This window comes from Galeopterus variegatus, unplaced genomic scaffold (assembly GCF_000696425.1).
Source record: "Galeopterus variegatus unplaced genomic scaffold, G_variegatus-3.0.2 Scaffold997, whole genome shotgun sequence".
NCBI lineage: Eukaryota > Metazoa > Chordata > Mammalia > Dermoptera > Cynocephalidae > Galeopterus > Galeopterus variegatus.
The window spans coordinates 227,049-244,285 of NW_007727108.1; the positions used below are offsets into that span (position 1 = coordinate 227,049).

Consider the following 17,237-nt stretch of genomic DNA (forward strand, 5'->3'; position numbering starts at 1 on the left):
AGTTCATGGAGGGCCGGCCCCGTGGCTTACTTGGGTGAGTGTGGTGCTGTTAGTGCCGAGGCTGCAGGTTCGGATCCTATATAGGCATGGCCCCACGTAGGGATGGCCCGTGCACTCACTGGCTGAGCGTGGTGTGAACTTTCTGAAGTACCGTTGTATTCTTCTCAAGTCACTCTATAAATTAGGCCATTCCTAGGACTTCAACTACCATAGCAGACTAAATTTGTTCCTAGCCCATCCTTTATTCTGAATTCCAGAAGCATATTTCTAACAGTGTGCTTGACATTTCAGATTCCTCAAACTCAACTCACCTAAAACTGTACTATTCTCAAAACTAACTTCTCTAAGGTTCCTATCTCAGGTCATAGCACCACCATCAACTGGGTTGCTCACACCAGTATCGAGGAATTCATCCTTGACTCCCTGCCACACATCAAATGTGTTGCAAAATCTTATTAATTCTATTTCCATTTCTGTGAAAGGACCCAGTGTTTCTCCATCAGGGTGCTACTGGTATTTGGAACAGAACTGTTTTGTCATTGTTGGAACTCTCCTCTGTAATACAGACCACCCTAGCATTCCTGGCTCTATGCTTAAATGCCATTAACACTCCCTAGTCATCAGTACTAACAAAATACCCCCTGAGGCTAGAATTGGCTAGGTTAAGAATTACACTAGGCTTAGTTGAAGACTCCACTATCTCTTATCTGAACTACTAAAAAAAGGCCAAAAAAAAAAAAAAAGCCTTCAGTTATTTTTCCCAGATCTACTTTTCTTCCCTCCAATTAATTCTTATTCTGCAGCCAGAGTACTGTTTTTAAACTCAATTTGGTCAATTAACTCCTCTGCTTAAAACCATTCAGTGCTCCTCATCTTAGGAGAAAGCACTCAGTCTTTCACCATTAAGTATAATGTTAGCTGTGGTTTCTTCACAGATGCCCCTTGTGAACTTGAGGAAGTTGTCTTTCTACTCTTATTTTGCTAAGAGATTTTATCATGAATAAGTGTTAAATTTTTTCAAATATTTTTTCTGTAAGGATATCTCATCTCACTATTCTACTTGACATTGTACTAGAGGTCCTAGCCAATACAATAAAGCCAAATACAATAAGAAAAATAAAATAAAAAGCATCCAGACTGGAAAAGGGGCGGGGGGAGGGAAGTCTTTATTTGCAGATGACATGATTATGTACACAGAAAATTCTAAGGAATCCACAAAAAAAGCTACTAGTAATGAATATTAATGGCTTTTTTTTAACAGATTCTTTAGAATTCCTAAAAATTCATTAGAACTAGATGCATTCTGGTAGAACTAGTTCCATTAGAATTAATGAGGCTGAGGGAAGCCCTCCCACCTGTAAGCAGGCAAGGAGCATGCTCAGGGTCCTTAGCAGGAGCCAAGGGCAGTATCCCCTGCCCAGAAGCAGGCAAGAAACACACTGAAAACACCATTTCAGCGCAGGTGGTCCCCCACAGCCACTGCCTGTCATGGCTGCTGCAAGAGTGGCTCGATGCCATAGCAGTAGCCACTGCTACCATGCAGGCAGACCACCAGACACTCAAATGCATTGACACAAGGAGAGTTACCACAGAGACCAGTAAAAGAAGAGGACATCTCTCTCCTCAAAGCCCACTCCAGATTAACAGAAGAAGCAACTGCTCTACCAGACAACCAGACATCAATGGAGAGATACCAGAAATAAAACCCAAGAAAATATGACAGCACTAAAAGAATACAGTAATTCTCAAATATCAGACCCTATAGAGCAGGAAGCCCTTGACATGACTGACAAGGAATTTCAAGGAACAATCTTAAGGAAACTCACTGAGATACAAAAAGACTCAGTTAGACAACATAATAAAATGAGGAAAAAAAATCCAGAATATGAAAGAGGAAATTTACAAGGAGATTAACACTTTAAAAAAGAATGTAGCAGAACTCACAGAACTGAAAAATTCACTCAATGAAATAAAAAACACAACTGAGAGCTTAAGCAGCAGGCTAGACCAAGCAGAAGAAAGAATTTCTGATCTTGGAGATAGTCTTCTCAAAATAACCCAGGCAGACAAAAAAAAAGAAAGAAGAATTTTAAAAAATGAAGAAAATCTAAGAGAGCTAGAAGACAACCTTAAGCACACAAACATTTGAATCATGGGCATTCCAGAAGGGGAGGAGAAAGGAAAAGGCATGGAAAAACCTACTCAATAAAATAACAATGGAAAACTTCCCAGGTACAGGGAGAGACATAGACATTCAGATCCAGGAGGCTCAAAAGATCCCCAAACACGTTCAACCCAAAAATATCCTCTCCAAGTCATGTTATAGTCAAACTGGCAAAGCTCAAGTACATAAAGAGAGTCTTAAAAGAAGCAAGAGAAAAGTGTCAAGTCACCTATAAGGGACCCCCTATCGGACTAACAGCAGACTTCTCAACAGAAACTCTATGGGCCAGAAGAAAATGGGATGATATATTCAAAATACTAAAAGAAAAAAACCTGCCAGCCAAGAATACTATACCCAGCAAGTCTATCTTTCAGAAAAGAGGGAGAAAATAGTATATTCTCCAGACAAACAAAAACTGTGGGAGTTCACCACCACATGACCAGCCCTACAAGAAAACCTCAAGGGAGTCCTGCATCTGGAATCCAAAAAACTATAATCACTACAATGAATATACACAAGAAAGAACTAAACCCACCGGTACAACAAAAATCCAAACAAGAATGAAAAAGAAACTAAATCTTACCACCACAAAAAATTATAATGTCATAGTTCAAAAAGTACTCCATATCACTTCAGGGGACAGATGCCACATACCACACACTACAAAAATTGTTTCTTTTCCTCTATGGAGTGGGAAGGGAGCTCCTTGAATGTCCTTTTACCTATTCTTTGCATAACTAAATCCTCGCCATCATTTTTCAAGAAGTAGATTGTTTTCTGATCTTCATGGAAACTCCTGTGATTACTCGGTTTCTTATAAGGCAAAAGAAAACAGAAAAATAAGAAAATAAGAAAGGGAGATGAAAAAGAAAAGTGAAGATATGTTTTTGTTTTGTTTCTTTTTTTTTTCCCAATTCAGATTATACTTTAATTCACTTAAATGAAGCAATACAGAGTGCATCTTTCATCTAAGCTGTGTTTCTGCTTTTTTAAGATGTTTTATTGAAGCATATTAATTGTACATATTTATGGGGTACAGTTATACCTCAAAACATGTATACAATGTGTGATGATCTAATTAGAGTAATTAGCAAAACTTAATCATTTCTTTGTGATATGAACACTTGATCTCCTGTTTCCTAGTCATTTGATAACACTAAGCATTGCAAAACTTAATCATTTCTTTGTGATATGAACACTTGATCTCCTGTCTTCTAGTCATTTGATAACATTAAGCAAATCATTATTAATTACAGATTCCTGGGTCAACTATATACCAATAGAACTTAATTTTTCTACCTAGCTGTAATTTTGTATTCATTAAATAGCCTCTCACCATTCACCTCCTTCCTGCCTCTAGTAACCACAGTCCTTCTCGCTCCTTTTTTTTTTTTTTTTTTTTTGGTCTTTTTCCATGTCCGGCATTGGATCGCAACCCTCAGTGTCGCCCCCGTACCAGACCGAGACCGGCAACGGGATCACAACCCTCGGCGTTGCTCCCGCGCCTCGCTCAGCCAGTGAGCGGGAACCGGTCTGTATGTGAGATCCGAACCCTCGGGCGGGAGCGCCGCTACGCTTCCCAAGCAGCGCACTATCCAGTGCGCCACCGGGCCGGCCCCCTTCTCTCTCCTTTTAACAGTTCGACTTATTATTTATTTTTTGGTTTTTGTTTTCTTTAGTATTACTGAGAACATACCATATTTCTCTTTCTGTGCCTGGCTTATTTCACTTAACATAATTTTCTCCAAGTTCATCCATACTTCTGCAAATAGCAGAATTTCATTCTTTTTTATGGCTGCTTAGGTACTACATTTTCTTTATCCAATCATCCACGGGTGGACATTTAGGTTGGTTCCATATCTTGGCTACTGTGAATATAGCTGCAATAAATATGGGAGCACAGGTACCCCTTTGACATGATGATTTCCATTCCTTTGGATGGAAACATGTTTTTAAGACCATTTTAGTAAAATACAGCAGATGTTCAATATATTTTTGTCAATTGAATTAACATATTTGGGTTTGAAATAAGGCCAAATTTCTTCAAGATCATCTACACCAAGGCCCCAGGAAAGAAAAGAACATTATTAAATGTCAAGCCTTGTATTGGACAGCCTCTACGTAGATATTTTATGTCACTAATCCTCCTCTTTGTATGGGTGAAGAAACAGGTTTAAGAGAGGTAAGATAATGGCAGTATTGTAAACTCAGGTCTGTTTGATTCCAAAAGCTGTTGCTTTTTCAAGTAAACTATATTGCTACACAGTACATAACTTTATATGAGTTATCTAACAAATCAAATAACTTGTATTTATTATGTGTATTCATTTCCTACGGCTGCTGTAACAAAGTACCACAAACTAGATGGTTTAAAACAACAGAAATTTATTGTCTCACAATTCTAAAGTTCTAGAGGCTAGAAGTCCAAAATCAAGATGTTGATCAAAATCAAGAGCTTTGTTACCACTGGAGCCTCTAGGGGAGGATCCTTCCAGCTTCTGGTAGCCCCAAGCATTCCTTGCCTTGTGGCAACACAACTCCAATATCAGCCTGCATCTTCCATGGCTGTCTTCCAATGTGTCTGTGTGTCTCTGTATCTTCACCTGCTGTTCTCCTCTCTAATTCTGTTTCTCTTCTTATAAGGATACCAGTCAAACTGGACTAGGGTCTAATCCAGTATGACCTAACCCAGTATGACCCCATTTTAACTTAATTACCTCTGCCAAGACCCTGTTTCCATATAAGGTTACATTCACAGGTACCAAGGGTTAGAACTTCAGCATATCTTTTGGGGAGAAACAAATCAACCCACAATATTTTATATCAGCACTAAGGACTATCAGGAACCCACAGGGAAAAATTTTAAAACCAGTCCTTCCTTCCTCGAAGAATTTAAAATTTTGTTGAGAGGACAAGGTTAACACACAAGAAGCTATTGGTAAAAAATGAACGAAATAAACTAGAGTGGATCAAACAATAAATGTAAATTGTGTGTAAAGAAGAAAAAGCATGCTCCAGTTCAGAAATGCCAGGGGACTTTACGTTGGACATGGATCAGAAGCTGGATACAAGACTGGTAGAACAGATACGCAGAAAAGCAGCAAGATGCTAAAAGTTAAATAGCAGGAACAAAGGCACAAAAAGGGAATTAACATGACACACAAAAGCAGTGGGGAGACAAAAGTAAGCAAAACAACCTGTCTGGAACAGTTTGGATCAGGAAATAGAGGAAGACAAAGGCACTTGGAGCCACTCTATGGGAGATCTTAAAGATTAGATTGCAGAATTCCAACTTGATACAGTGAGTGACATTGCCACTCTAAAAGTAAGATTTGAAGATCAGGTTTGCTTATGGGGAGAACTGACTGAAAGAAAGAGAGACCAAGGCAAGGAGTATAGTCTGAATTTCTTAAATTCTCTACTCTATAGCCAGAGTGGTGTGTTTTTTTTAACTCAATATAATCAAGTAACTCCTCTGCACGTTTAATCACTCAATGTGAGGAGCTGAAGAAATCAAAGATAACACCAAAATTCCTTTTTTTTTTTTTTTTCCCTTTTTGTCTTTTTTCGTGACCGACAACGGATCACAACCCTCAGTGTTGCGCCCGTACCGGACCGGGACCGGCAACGGGATCGCAACCCTCGGCGTTGCTCCCACACCGCACTCAGCCAGTGAGCGGCCGGTCTGTATGTGGGATCCGAACCCTCGGCGGGAGCGCCGCCGCACTCCCAAGCGACGCACTGTAGCAGTGCGCCCCCGGGCCGGCCCCAATAACACCAAAATTCCTAACCTCAGTCTTAATAATGGTTTCATGAGCATCATTTTTTTTTATAGGGACCAAGAAGACAGGAAAGGGATATAATTTGAAGAAGTATCAATTTTGTATGATTTATGAATAATTTGAGGTAGCAATTAAGTTATAGCTAGAACTTGGCCAGATTATGACTGGTGAGGCAGAGACAAAGGCAGGAATTATCATGTACAGCAAATTCGAAGAACTCAAGAAGACTGATCCTCAAATTACAGAGGAAAAGACAGGCTCCAGAGAATCAGCTAAGACAACTATGGGAGGAGCCAACTAAGCCTAACTGGAAATGGACCAGCAAATGGAAAAACAAAAAAAAATCAGATACGCAGGAGCAAAAGGTGAGGCCGGTAAGCTGGAGCTGAGATCAGATCTTGGGCAGAAAAACAGAGAGTTCCATCCTGGAGAGAAGGCAGCACAGAAATAAGGAAGTAGCTGTAGAAAATAACAGCTAACACAACAGTTATCGAACATTTTTTTTTCTTACTATGTAGTAGGCACTGCTTTAAGAATCTTAATGAATTTACTCATTTAAACTTCACAAGAATAAAAGAGGTTACTATTATTGTCCTCATTTTACAGATGAAAAAACTGAGGCACATTAAGTAATTTGCCCAAAGTTACACATATACTAAATAGCAGAGTCAGGATTTTAACCTAAACTGAACATCTAATATGTGCCAGGGGCTTTGTAAATACACATTTGGTTTGTGTATGAGTGTTGTGCACACATACACACAAACACAATGAAGTTATTTTGGGGGAGGAATGTAATATGCTTCCCATCCTCCTTCTGGCATACAGACTTTTCCCTATTCAATTAAAGGCATACACTGCCTCAGAGAGGATTATGGTTGTTAAAAGGAAAAGAGGTCATTTATTTTTCAGCTTCAAACCTCAAAACTGACTTTTTTAATGTGTATGTGTGCGTAACAGAGAGAGAGAGTGAGTGTGTGTGTGTGTTTGAAATAAGACAATAATTCTGAGGAGGATTTTTTTCTGCATTTTAACAGCTCCTTTTATTAATCAAGAGTTTGACTTGGCCCACCTGGACCACATAGCTTTAGCATAAGATACAGGTTAGGGTAGAAGCAAGTTAGGGTAAGAGAAATGCCCTGCATCCAAGACATAGAAAGAAGGGCTTTTCTGGGTCTTTCTGATAGAAAGAAGAAAGAAAAGGAAGTGTGAGAGTGTGAGTGTGTGAGTGAGTGAGAGAGAGAGAGAGAGAGAGAAAGTTATATAGCCCCCTTGTTATAGGCTGAATTGTGTTCCCCCCAAATTCATATGTTAAATCCAAACTCCCAGGACCTCAAAATGTAACCATGTTTGGAGACAAAGTCTTTAAAGAGGTGATCAAGTCAAAATGAGGCCATTAGTGTGGGGCCCTGATCCAATATGACTAGTGTCCTTATAAGAAGAGGAACAGACACCAGGGATGAACATGCAGAGAGACCACCATGTGAGGATAAAGTAGCAAGAGGGCAGTCATCTGCAAGCCAAGGAGAGAGGCCTAAGAATAAACCAGCCCTGCAGGCACCTCGATCTTGGACTTCCAGCCTCCATATCTGTGAAAAAATAAATTTCAGTTGTTTAAGCCATTCAGTCTATGGTATTTTATTATGGCAGCCCTACCAAATTAAAATACCTCTCCAGGCTGAAACCCTTTAGGGGGAAGGCAAAAAATGAGGCAAATTTGAGGGAATCCTAGAGAAGTGAGGCTTGTTTCTCACTTCCCTGGACACTGACAGGGGCAATTTCAAGTTCCCTTAAAGAATTTCTGTGTTTAATAGCCCATATGGCAATGAAAATGGTAGGTGGCATAATAAATTGGAAGTCAAATATCACCTTTCTGACTCCTGGGGAGCAGGGATTCCTAGATTTCCAGAGAGAGCCTTACAGTGGCAATGAGTATACCTAGTACCCAGACCTTGGTTTCTAAAACCATTTTCCAATAAAAGGAACCAGGGCTCCCAGGACAAATGGCTGACTCTCAGACTGGAAAAGGAAATATAAAAAATGAGCACAGAGCATCTGATAGTGCCAAAAAGTAAGGAAGGAGTATGTCAAAATGAAAGTAGGTATGGATATATGGAAACTCTTTGTACTTTTTGGCACTATAAAAGTAAGGAAGGGATACAGGATCCAACTGAAGGAGCTTCCCAATGGCCAGAGCTGGAACAATTTGAACAACAAACTAAATAAAGTAGCATTGGGTTATAATCCATAGTATAAAATACTATGAGTCCATACTGATATAAATAAATTTAATAAATTTAAAAATGAGAGAGAAGAGACAAATCTCTTGTGCAGAAGAATTCCAAATAGTTAATGCAGATACTCTGCCTTTAAGGAGGTAGGGCATAACTCCCCACTAATTAAGTGTGGCTGCACATAATGACCTTCTTACAAAGTGTACAATATAAAAAGGGGGAAAAAAGAGTAACTTCACAGTGGAGAAACCTGACAAGCACTAACTTAAGCCAGGTGATCAAGGTTAACATCAGTAGTGGTAAGTCATTCTGAAAGATGTACTCTGGATATGAGGTGATGAGATTGGCACTTTACCTCTGGTCTTTCTTTCAAAAACCATAACTCCAATCTAATCCTGAGGAAAGAATCAGACAATTCCCAATTGAGGGACATTCTACAACCAGATCAGTAATCCTCAAACTGTCAAGGTCATCAAAAACAAGAAAAAGTCTAAAAAACTGTCACAACCAAAAGGAGCTTAAGGAGACATGATGATTAAATGTAATGTGGTACTCTGGATGGAATCCTAGAACAGAAAAAGGACATTAGGAAAAAAGCGAATGATGTATGGACTTTAGTTAATAATATATCAGTACTGGTTCAAATGGTGATAAATGCACAATACTAATATAAGATGTGAAGAATAGGGAAACTGGGTGTGGGCTATATAGGAACTCCCTGCAGTATCTTCATAATGATATTCTAGATCTAAAGCTATTCTAAAAGGTTTACTTAAAAAAAAAAAAAAAAAAAAAAAAAAAATCAAGACTACCCTTTCTGTCAGGCAACTCAGAGTTTCTTCATTAACTACAAGAACAGACATTCACAAGCACCCCAACAAATATGTTATAGCTAGCTCAAACTATGGAACTGGCATACAAGTGAGAGAGATTTGTGAGCCAGCTGCATAGAACATTAGCCAAACGCTAGTTAAGATACCTAGGGCAACACTTCCCAAACTAGTGTGCTTTGCTACATTCTTTTGTACAATGATAACAGGTAGACCATGAAAACAGTAACTTGTGATCTAATAAACTGAGAGAGTGGGTTAAACGAAAGTAAACAGGGTTCTTTTTTTTTTTTTAAACGGGCTTAATTAACTTTATTTTTCTTGTATAAAAACCCTATGTTGTAGCCACGGATAGAGCCTGGGTCCTCTGCACGGAGACTCTGGCGTGAGTCTGTACAAGATGGTCAGTGAATTCCTGATAGGGAGACTTGGTGAACACAGTGTCCATTGTGTCCATCCTCTAGGACGTTGTAGAAGTTAGAACTTAAGAGTTATGAACCAGAATATTTAATGGCAGAAATTTCTAAGCAGCAAAGCATCAAGGAAGTTGCATGGCTTCTTGTAACAGCCTATGCTGTTACATAGTGGCATAAAGCCAGAATTTAAAAGGGAAGCAGACTGTAAAGATTTGGAAAATTTGTAGCCTGGCCATGTGGTAGAGAATGAGAGAGCCCTCAGGAGAAAATCCAAGGGTGCAGTAGATAGACTGGTTGCTAAAGACATTGGCTTAGTGATGAGGCATCTAGATACTAATAGCCAAGACAACGGGAGAAAGGCCCTGAGAGCGTTTCAGAAGTCTGGAAGGGTGCCCCTCCTATCACAGACCTAAAGGCCTAGAAAGACTGAGTTGTTCTGGAGGACAGACCTGGGGCACAGCTGCCCTCAAGAACCTGCTCCCTGCATCCCAGCTGCTCTGGCTGGAGCAGCCCTGCCTCAAGCAGCCCCAAATGTGGTTTGTGCAGCAGCTCTGGAGAGCACAAGCCAGAAACCTTGGTGGTGTCCACATCGTGTTAAGTCTACAGCCCAGCAGAACATGAGAGCAGTGGAGGCATGACAGCCTCCACCCAGATTTCAGAGGATGTATGGAAAAGCTGGAGGGCCCTGGCAGAGATCTGCTACAGGAGCAGAGCCACAGCAGAGGCCATCTACTACAGCAATGCGGAGCAGAAAAGTGGGGTTGGAGCCCCCAGATAGCCCCCACAGAGAGCCCCCACCAGGGAAACGTCCAGTAAAAACAATCCAGTGGGGCTGCTGCCAGGACCCCAGAACTGTAGGGCCACTAGCAATGTGCAACCCTGGAAAAGCTGTGGGTACCAGTGCAGCCCAGTGGGCATGCATTGCAGAGATGTGGGGGCAGGGCTGTCTGAGGCTTTGGGGGCCCAGATGCTCCATTGTGCCCAGGATGCAAGATTTGGAGTCAAAAATTATTTTGGAGCTTTAAGATTTAATGTCTGCCCTGCTGGGTTTCAGACTTGTTTGAGGCCTGTTTATCCTGTCATCTGGCCTATTCCTCCCTTTTGGAATGGAAATGTGTACCCAATGTCTGTTCCGCCATTGTGTCCTGGAAGTAGATAAATTTGTTTTGATTTTTACAGGTTCACAGGTGAAAGGAGTTTTGCTTTTGGTCTCAGATAAGACTTTGGACCTTTAAGTTGGTGCTGGAACAAGCTAAAACTTTGGGATGGAATGATTGTATTTTGTATGTGAGAGTGACATGAGTTCTGGGGGGCCATGGGTGGAATGACAGAGTTTGGATGTGTAGTGCCCCCAAAACTCATGTGGAAATCTGATCCCCAATGTGGCAGTGTTGGGAGCTGTTTGAATCATGGGGTCAGATCCCTCATGATGGATTAATGCTCTCCCTGGGAGGCAGGTGGTGAGTGAGTTCTCACTTATTAGTTCCCACAAGAGCTGGTTGTTTAAAAGACCCTGATAACTCCTTTCTCTCTCTCTTGCTTCCTCTCGCCATATGATCTGCTTGTATTTGCCAGCTGCCTGCTCCTTTCCGCCATGAGTAGAAGCAGCCTGAGGCCTGTGCCAGATGCAGCTGTCCCAGAATTTTAAGCTAAATAAACCTCTTTTCTTCATAAATTACCCAGTTTCAGGTATTCTTTTATAGCAACACAAAAACGGATTAATACACCTCAAAAAGGTTTTCCTTTTTTTTTTTTTCCTGATTACCTATGAACAATTCCAAGAGCAGTATCCTGCTTAATAGCACTTTGGGAAATACTGCACTGAGGGGAAAGCAAAGGCCCCAAATTAGAGACCATTATTAGGTGGTTGGAGAAAAAAAAAATCCAGCAAACATTTTAGCAAAGAAGTAGGAAGAAAATCTGGAGAGTCTAATATTACAGAAACAGAAAAGGAGATAGTTTCCAGAAAGCCTAAGACAATCAAGACCAAACTACTGAGAGATAAAATAGATTGAGAATAAAATTTGTATTTGGATTTGACTAGGAAGACTGCCACTTGTGACCTTCAAGAAAATAGTTTTCGGGGCCGGCCCGGTGGCGCACTGGATAGTGCGCCACTTGGGAAGCGCGGCAGCACTCCCGCCCGAGGGTTCGGATCCCACATACAGACCGGTTCCCGCTCACTGGCTGAGCGAGGCGCGGGAGCAACACCGAGGGTTGCAATCCCGTTGCCGGCCCCCGGTCCCGTACGGGGGCAACACTGAGGGTTGCGATCCGTTGCCGGACACGGAAAAAGACAAAAAAAAAAAAAAAAAGAAAAAAGAAAATAGTTTTCGAAAAGGAGAGGAAAGAAAGATGGCAAACAGAATTTAAGATTAGGATGGGGATGAAAAGAGAAAAATTAGATGGAACATTTATAGATCACCAATAATTTGAGTTTAACAGTCAAAGTAAAAAAGGAAATTGGTTGATTGTAAGAAGGGAATATGAAGAAAAATTTTTAAAAAGTTAGAACAAGGGACACCTACATCTGGTTGAATGTAAAAAACAAAAAAAAAAGTGTGCTGAAAGACACCGATAGTAACAGTCCAATGGATGGAAGAAATGGAATCCAGAATATGAATTACTAGAAAAGACTATCTTTCCTTTGAGATTGGAGAGAATTTAAACAGTAATGTTTAACCGTTCCACATATGAAGACCTCATTTTAATATTTCAGTATTTCATGGATTTCTGCCTACTCCACCCAAGGAAGTTTATCAGTCTTTAGAGTTCAGTGTGCAGTGTATGCATAAATTTACTGATCCCTTGCCCCTCACAGAGAATTTCTATGTTGTAGTAAAGAAGAGGGGGTTAGATGAAGCACTTATCTGAGGGCCTCAATCTATAAGAAATAAGCAAGATAGAGGCTGAGGACAATAAGGAAGTTGAGAGCTCATGGAGATTTTAATTTAAAGTGATTTTGATACACAAAGTAAAAACTTTACACACACACAAAATGGGAAGGTTACCTAAGAAGTGTCCAGAAAGAAAGGCATCTACTATTCCACCCAGAAATGTTCACAACTCTACTATACAAACAGATGTTGCATTAGTCAACCAACATACTGGTAAAAACAAAGACTATTTAGTAGCAGGCATGGTTACAGTCCAGTTTTAAACTTAAATTTAAAACTTTGTATGGCTTTTCATCTGCATAAAACACCAACCCCAACAGCTACTTAAGCACACAAAATTTCCTTTTCCTTTCTTCTAAAAACAATGAGGACACTGATATGAGATTCTGTTGCTTAGAACTTATTTTTAGATTTTACCTTTTTGGCTAATTTCATTAACAATTCAAATTGAGTAGATAATTATGGATTAACTATGTCCAAGTCACAAGTGTGGCTCATACATGATACCAAGGCCCTTTATCATAACATTTTGATCACAAAAAGGAAGTAATATCTGATTCTTTAGTTACATTGCCCTATAGAGACTAACGAATACTGCTTAAAAAATACATTGTGATAACCATAAGTAAAGGAATTAGAGAAGGCTCCATTCTTAAAATAAATAAATTAACATTGATCAGTGTGCAAGGAATAAGAATGAGACAATACCCACACCAAACGTGGCACTCTCTAGGTTTGTTTGTCTGTGAACGTAAGGCGGCCACATAGGCCAGATGGTTACTACTGCCAGCTCAGCAGTTGAGCTTGGAGAAAAGGCGGCATCCACACACAGGCCACTCTTGAGAACCAGAACTTACAGCCAGTTTTATGTGGCAGGGACTGGGGAACGGTGGCAATGACAAACCAGGAAAAGTCTGACAAAAACATGATTATTGAGACTAATAGGAGCCTCCAGTCCTGGAAGAGATAAGACAACCGCTGGCAGGCTAACACTCCCACCCCGGAGATGAAAGAAACTGTGGGGATTGAAGGGAAAGGGCTAATCCTTACCTTGTCATCCTCGCATCTCTTCCCCAGGCCCTCCCTGGCCTGCAGTCGGCTGCTGAGGCGGCCGTAGTCAGCCTCCTTCTGGTCGATCTGTTTCTTATGCGTGTCCACCAAGAGCAGGAGATCCGAATTGCGTTTCTCCAGACGGCCGCGGGCTACCTCAGTGCGCTGAACCTGGCCTTGCAGCTCGGCCACCTCCTCCTGAAGCAGGACGTGGCGGGAGGAGATGCTCCAGTAGTTGAAGGCGAGGACGACGATCACCACCAGCAGCACCACCAGCACGAGGGAGGGCAGGCGGCCACCCCGCCGGTTGGCCCCGAAACCCACCATGGGGCCGAACAGGGCTGTACCCTGGGGTCTCGCCGCCGATACCTGCAGTCAGAAGCCGAGGCCTCGGTTGCCGAGTTGCCCGGGGACGCGGCCCCACGGCCGGCCGAAGGAGGAGGCGGGCTTATCCACTCTCGGACTAGCCGGAGAAGGGGGCGGGGCCGCAAGCAGCAGGTTCCTCCCCGCCCCCCCTCCTCAAATCAGGCCAAAACGCGTTCCGGAGGTTTTGAGCAGGACCCTGCACCCACCGAAGGGAAGTGGGAGAATACAGTAGCCCGCACCCCCGGCCCAACACCTCAGGGTTGGGAGGCGGGGAAAGGAGCCGGAAGGGGGCGGATTTACCATGGCCCCGCCCACTTGCTGGGGTCGGGTGCTGAAGGAGCCACTTCCTAGTTTCCGCCATCCCTTTTCTCGCGAGAAAGCGGGCTTCCTTTCGCTTCATTGCAGTCTTGTCTCGCGAGGGTTTTCTCTGTTTGCTAGGTTGCTGTGCTAGTTTTGATGGAGTGAGATATTTCTTGTGCCTGGGTGGGAGTCCCTTCTGTTGTTACCTACTCGATCTCCTAGATCCAAGGTCTAGGGAGTTCCTGGCGTACCCTGGCCCTCTCGAGGGTTTTTGCCTTGGAGGACGTCTGGGGCTGCGACTGCGAGAAAGGGAAAACAGTAGGTGAGCTGCGGCCAGAAAGGGGCGACAAGAAAGGTTTTGTACTTGCTTCAGTAGGAGGGGATTTTCTCGTTTGTGCTAACGATGTGGAAACAACCCCCCCCCCAGACTATAAAATAGCGATGCCCCAAACATAACAGAAAAGCAGGAGAAACTAAGCTTTAGGACTGGGCTTCCAAACGGAAAGTCCAGAAGATGCCCTCAATGAATGGTAACTATGTACTGTTACTGACGGCGAACACATTCTGTTAGAAATAATAGCTCTCTTACAAATTGTTTTGCACGCCTAGTCTCATATTATCCCCTCAACACCACAGTTTTACAGGTGAGGAATCCAAGACACAAAGATGTTCAGAATTTTCTAAAAGTCCTATATCTTTGAATATGGGACTTTGAAATAGAGTTGGCCTTGAATCCAGATCATTGGACTCTAACACTATGGCTCTTTGCATTACAGTAGGCTAACTGTTGCTATATGTTCAGCATTAATTTCAGTGATGCAGACAAAGCCCCTGCCTCTTTTGTTTTCTGTACATATTTCCTTTGTCCATGCATTAAAAAATTGTAGTTACTGGCTCTAACCTATCTGAGGAGACCATGGAGTTGCTTTATTTTTCAGACCTCAGCTTCAAGAATTTTCATGAGCATAAAACCTCAAGAACACAAAAACTTAGGTATTTTCATTCAAATAGAGTGGTATCATTTTGAGGCAAGAAGACTTCCCATCTGAATAATTATTCTATGCTTCCTGTCCATTTCAAAAATAAGGTTGCTTGCCTAAAGATCCTAGAGTAGCCTGGAAGAATTATTGCACCTTCAAAAAGCAATGATTTCTCATAAATACTGTACAGAAAAACAACACCAGAATTATTAATATTTAGTTTACATCAAACTTGAGCCCTTTGCTCTGGCTTCATACAATCTAAGAAATCCCCTCTACTCTCAGATGATAAGCAGATTTTGGCAAAAGAAACAAAGGTGAAAGTGGGAAATCATTAATTATAATAAGCCTTCCCATCTTTCCTTTTCTCAACTCATACTAGCCTTGCTCTGCTCATCCAGCAGTTGAAAATTATTCTGTAAAGGACTTATTACCCTAGCTTCTGGGAGTGCTGCCAGCAGACAATCCTCAATGATCGATACGCTGCCTTCAGAATTGCCTCATCTAAAGAGGGCAACCTGGTGAGGGAATGCCCCCTTCCCATGAGAGCTCACATCCACTACTGGTCAACAGAACACACATTTAAGTTACTTCCCTATGTCAAACCCATTTCCTACAGTTATATAGGAAGAGACAATATACTGTAAGAGTAAGAAAGGCTCTGAAGTAAGAATGTGTGAACTAAAAGTCATCTCTGCCTCTTATTAATTTTGTAACATCAGGCAAAGTACTTAACCTCAATACCTCAGTTTTCTCATTTCCAGAATGGCATATCAGTTAGGATTAAGTTTGCCTCCATATAAAAGGAAAAATAAATAAAAGTAACTTAAACAACATAGAATTTTCTTCTCCCTCACATAAAATAAATCCAGAAGCAAGCCATAACAGTCTCCTTTCAGTTCATTGCTCAGTCATGCCAGCCATGAATGACATTCTTTTTTATTAGTGATAATATATGCATTTTATTAGCATATTCATCATTACAAATTACAATTATTCTTTATGCCCCGTACCCAACCAATCACTCCCCAACCCCCTCCCTCCTTCCTCCCCCCATCTCTAGTATCCTTAGGTTTGTTCTCTCCTTTTGAAAGTTCAACTTATTATTGTGGTCCTTCCTTCCTTGCTTCCTCCTTCCCTCCCTCCCTCCCTCCTACCCGCCCCCCCCTTCCTTCCTTCCGAGTTGTGAGTGAGGACATGGGGTATTTCTGTGTCTGGCTTATTTCACTTAACATAATTTTCTCCAGGCTCTTCCATGTTGCTATAACATTCTAGATCCAGGAAGTAGGAAGGAAGAAGGGCATCTCCTCCCCACAACCTTTAAGGACACTTCTTCAAATACACATTTTAACTCACTTCTCATTGACCTGAATTTAGTCACGTGGTCACCCCAAAGACCAAGGAGGCAAGGAAATACAGCCTTTCAGCAGGACAGTGATTTCCTCAATTGAAAACTAGAGTCTCTTAGTAAAGGAAAAGGGAAGAAAAGGTATTTGAAGGGGAAAAAAATTCTGCCACCAATGGAGATAATAATAAAGTCTATGTCATTGTTGTGTAAATTAAATGAGTTAATACATGTACAGTGCTTAGAACAAGGACTTAGCAAGTATTCAGTAAGTGTTGTTGCTACTACTGCTACTATTACTATAGCAGTAGTTCTCAATGTGTGGGAAAGCCATGAATGTTCATTATGTGTTTACTAACCTTTGTATTTTGAAAAAATAATATCTACAAAATCTCACTGCTTTGAAAAAAAAGTCAGATTCTATTCTGAAGAATAAAATAAAAATTTATTTAAAGTGACTAGTGACTTCATCGTAACCTTTCTCGTATTTTTTAATCAATAGATACCAAAGAATAATTATTCACATAGGTATCTCTACAGTTTTTGACATTCAAAAATAACTTTTTAGAGACGGAAGTTTTTAGACTATAACCCAGTCTTTATCAACCTCCATAGCCTTATTTTTTCCTTATATCCCTTATACCCCACCTGTAGGACATATCCCTTATGCCCCACCTGTAGGACATTTTCCAGGCTATATTATGTCTCTGACCATTTCTTTTTTTCTTTTTTTTTTTTTTCGTTAAATTTATATTTTGTCAATATACACTGTATATGATTATTATGGCCCATGACCGACACCTCCCTCCCTCCTCCCTCTCTCCCCTCCCCCCCAAGAATGTCCTTTCCGTTTGCTTGTTGTAACAACTTCAT

The 17,237-nt window shown here is 41.3% G+C and overlaps 1 protein-coding gene across 2 annotated transcripts in view; it reads right to left on the reverse strand.

The window, feature by feature from the left end:
- CASC4 (cancer susceptibility candidate 4) overlaps positions 1-13,994 on the reverse strand; it is a 105,504-nt gene extending 91,510 nt beyond the window's left edge. For both annotated transcript variants that reach the window (XM_008574101.1, XM_008574100.1), the window contains exon 1: positions 13,374-13,994. In XM_008574101.1, coding sequence (XP_008572323.1) covers positions 13,374-13,700 — 327 coding nt within the window. In that variant the 5' untranslated portion in view covers positions 13,701-13,994. The remainder of the gene's footprint in view (positions 1-13,373) is intronic.
- Positions 13,995-17,237: the final 3,243 nt, after the last annotated feature.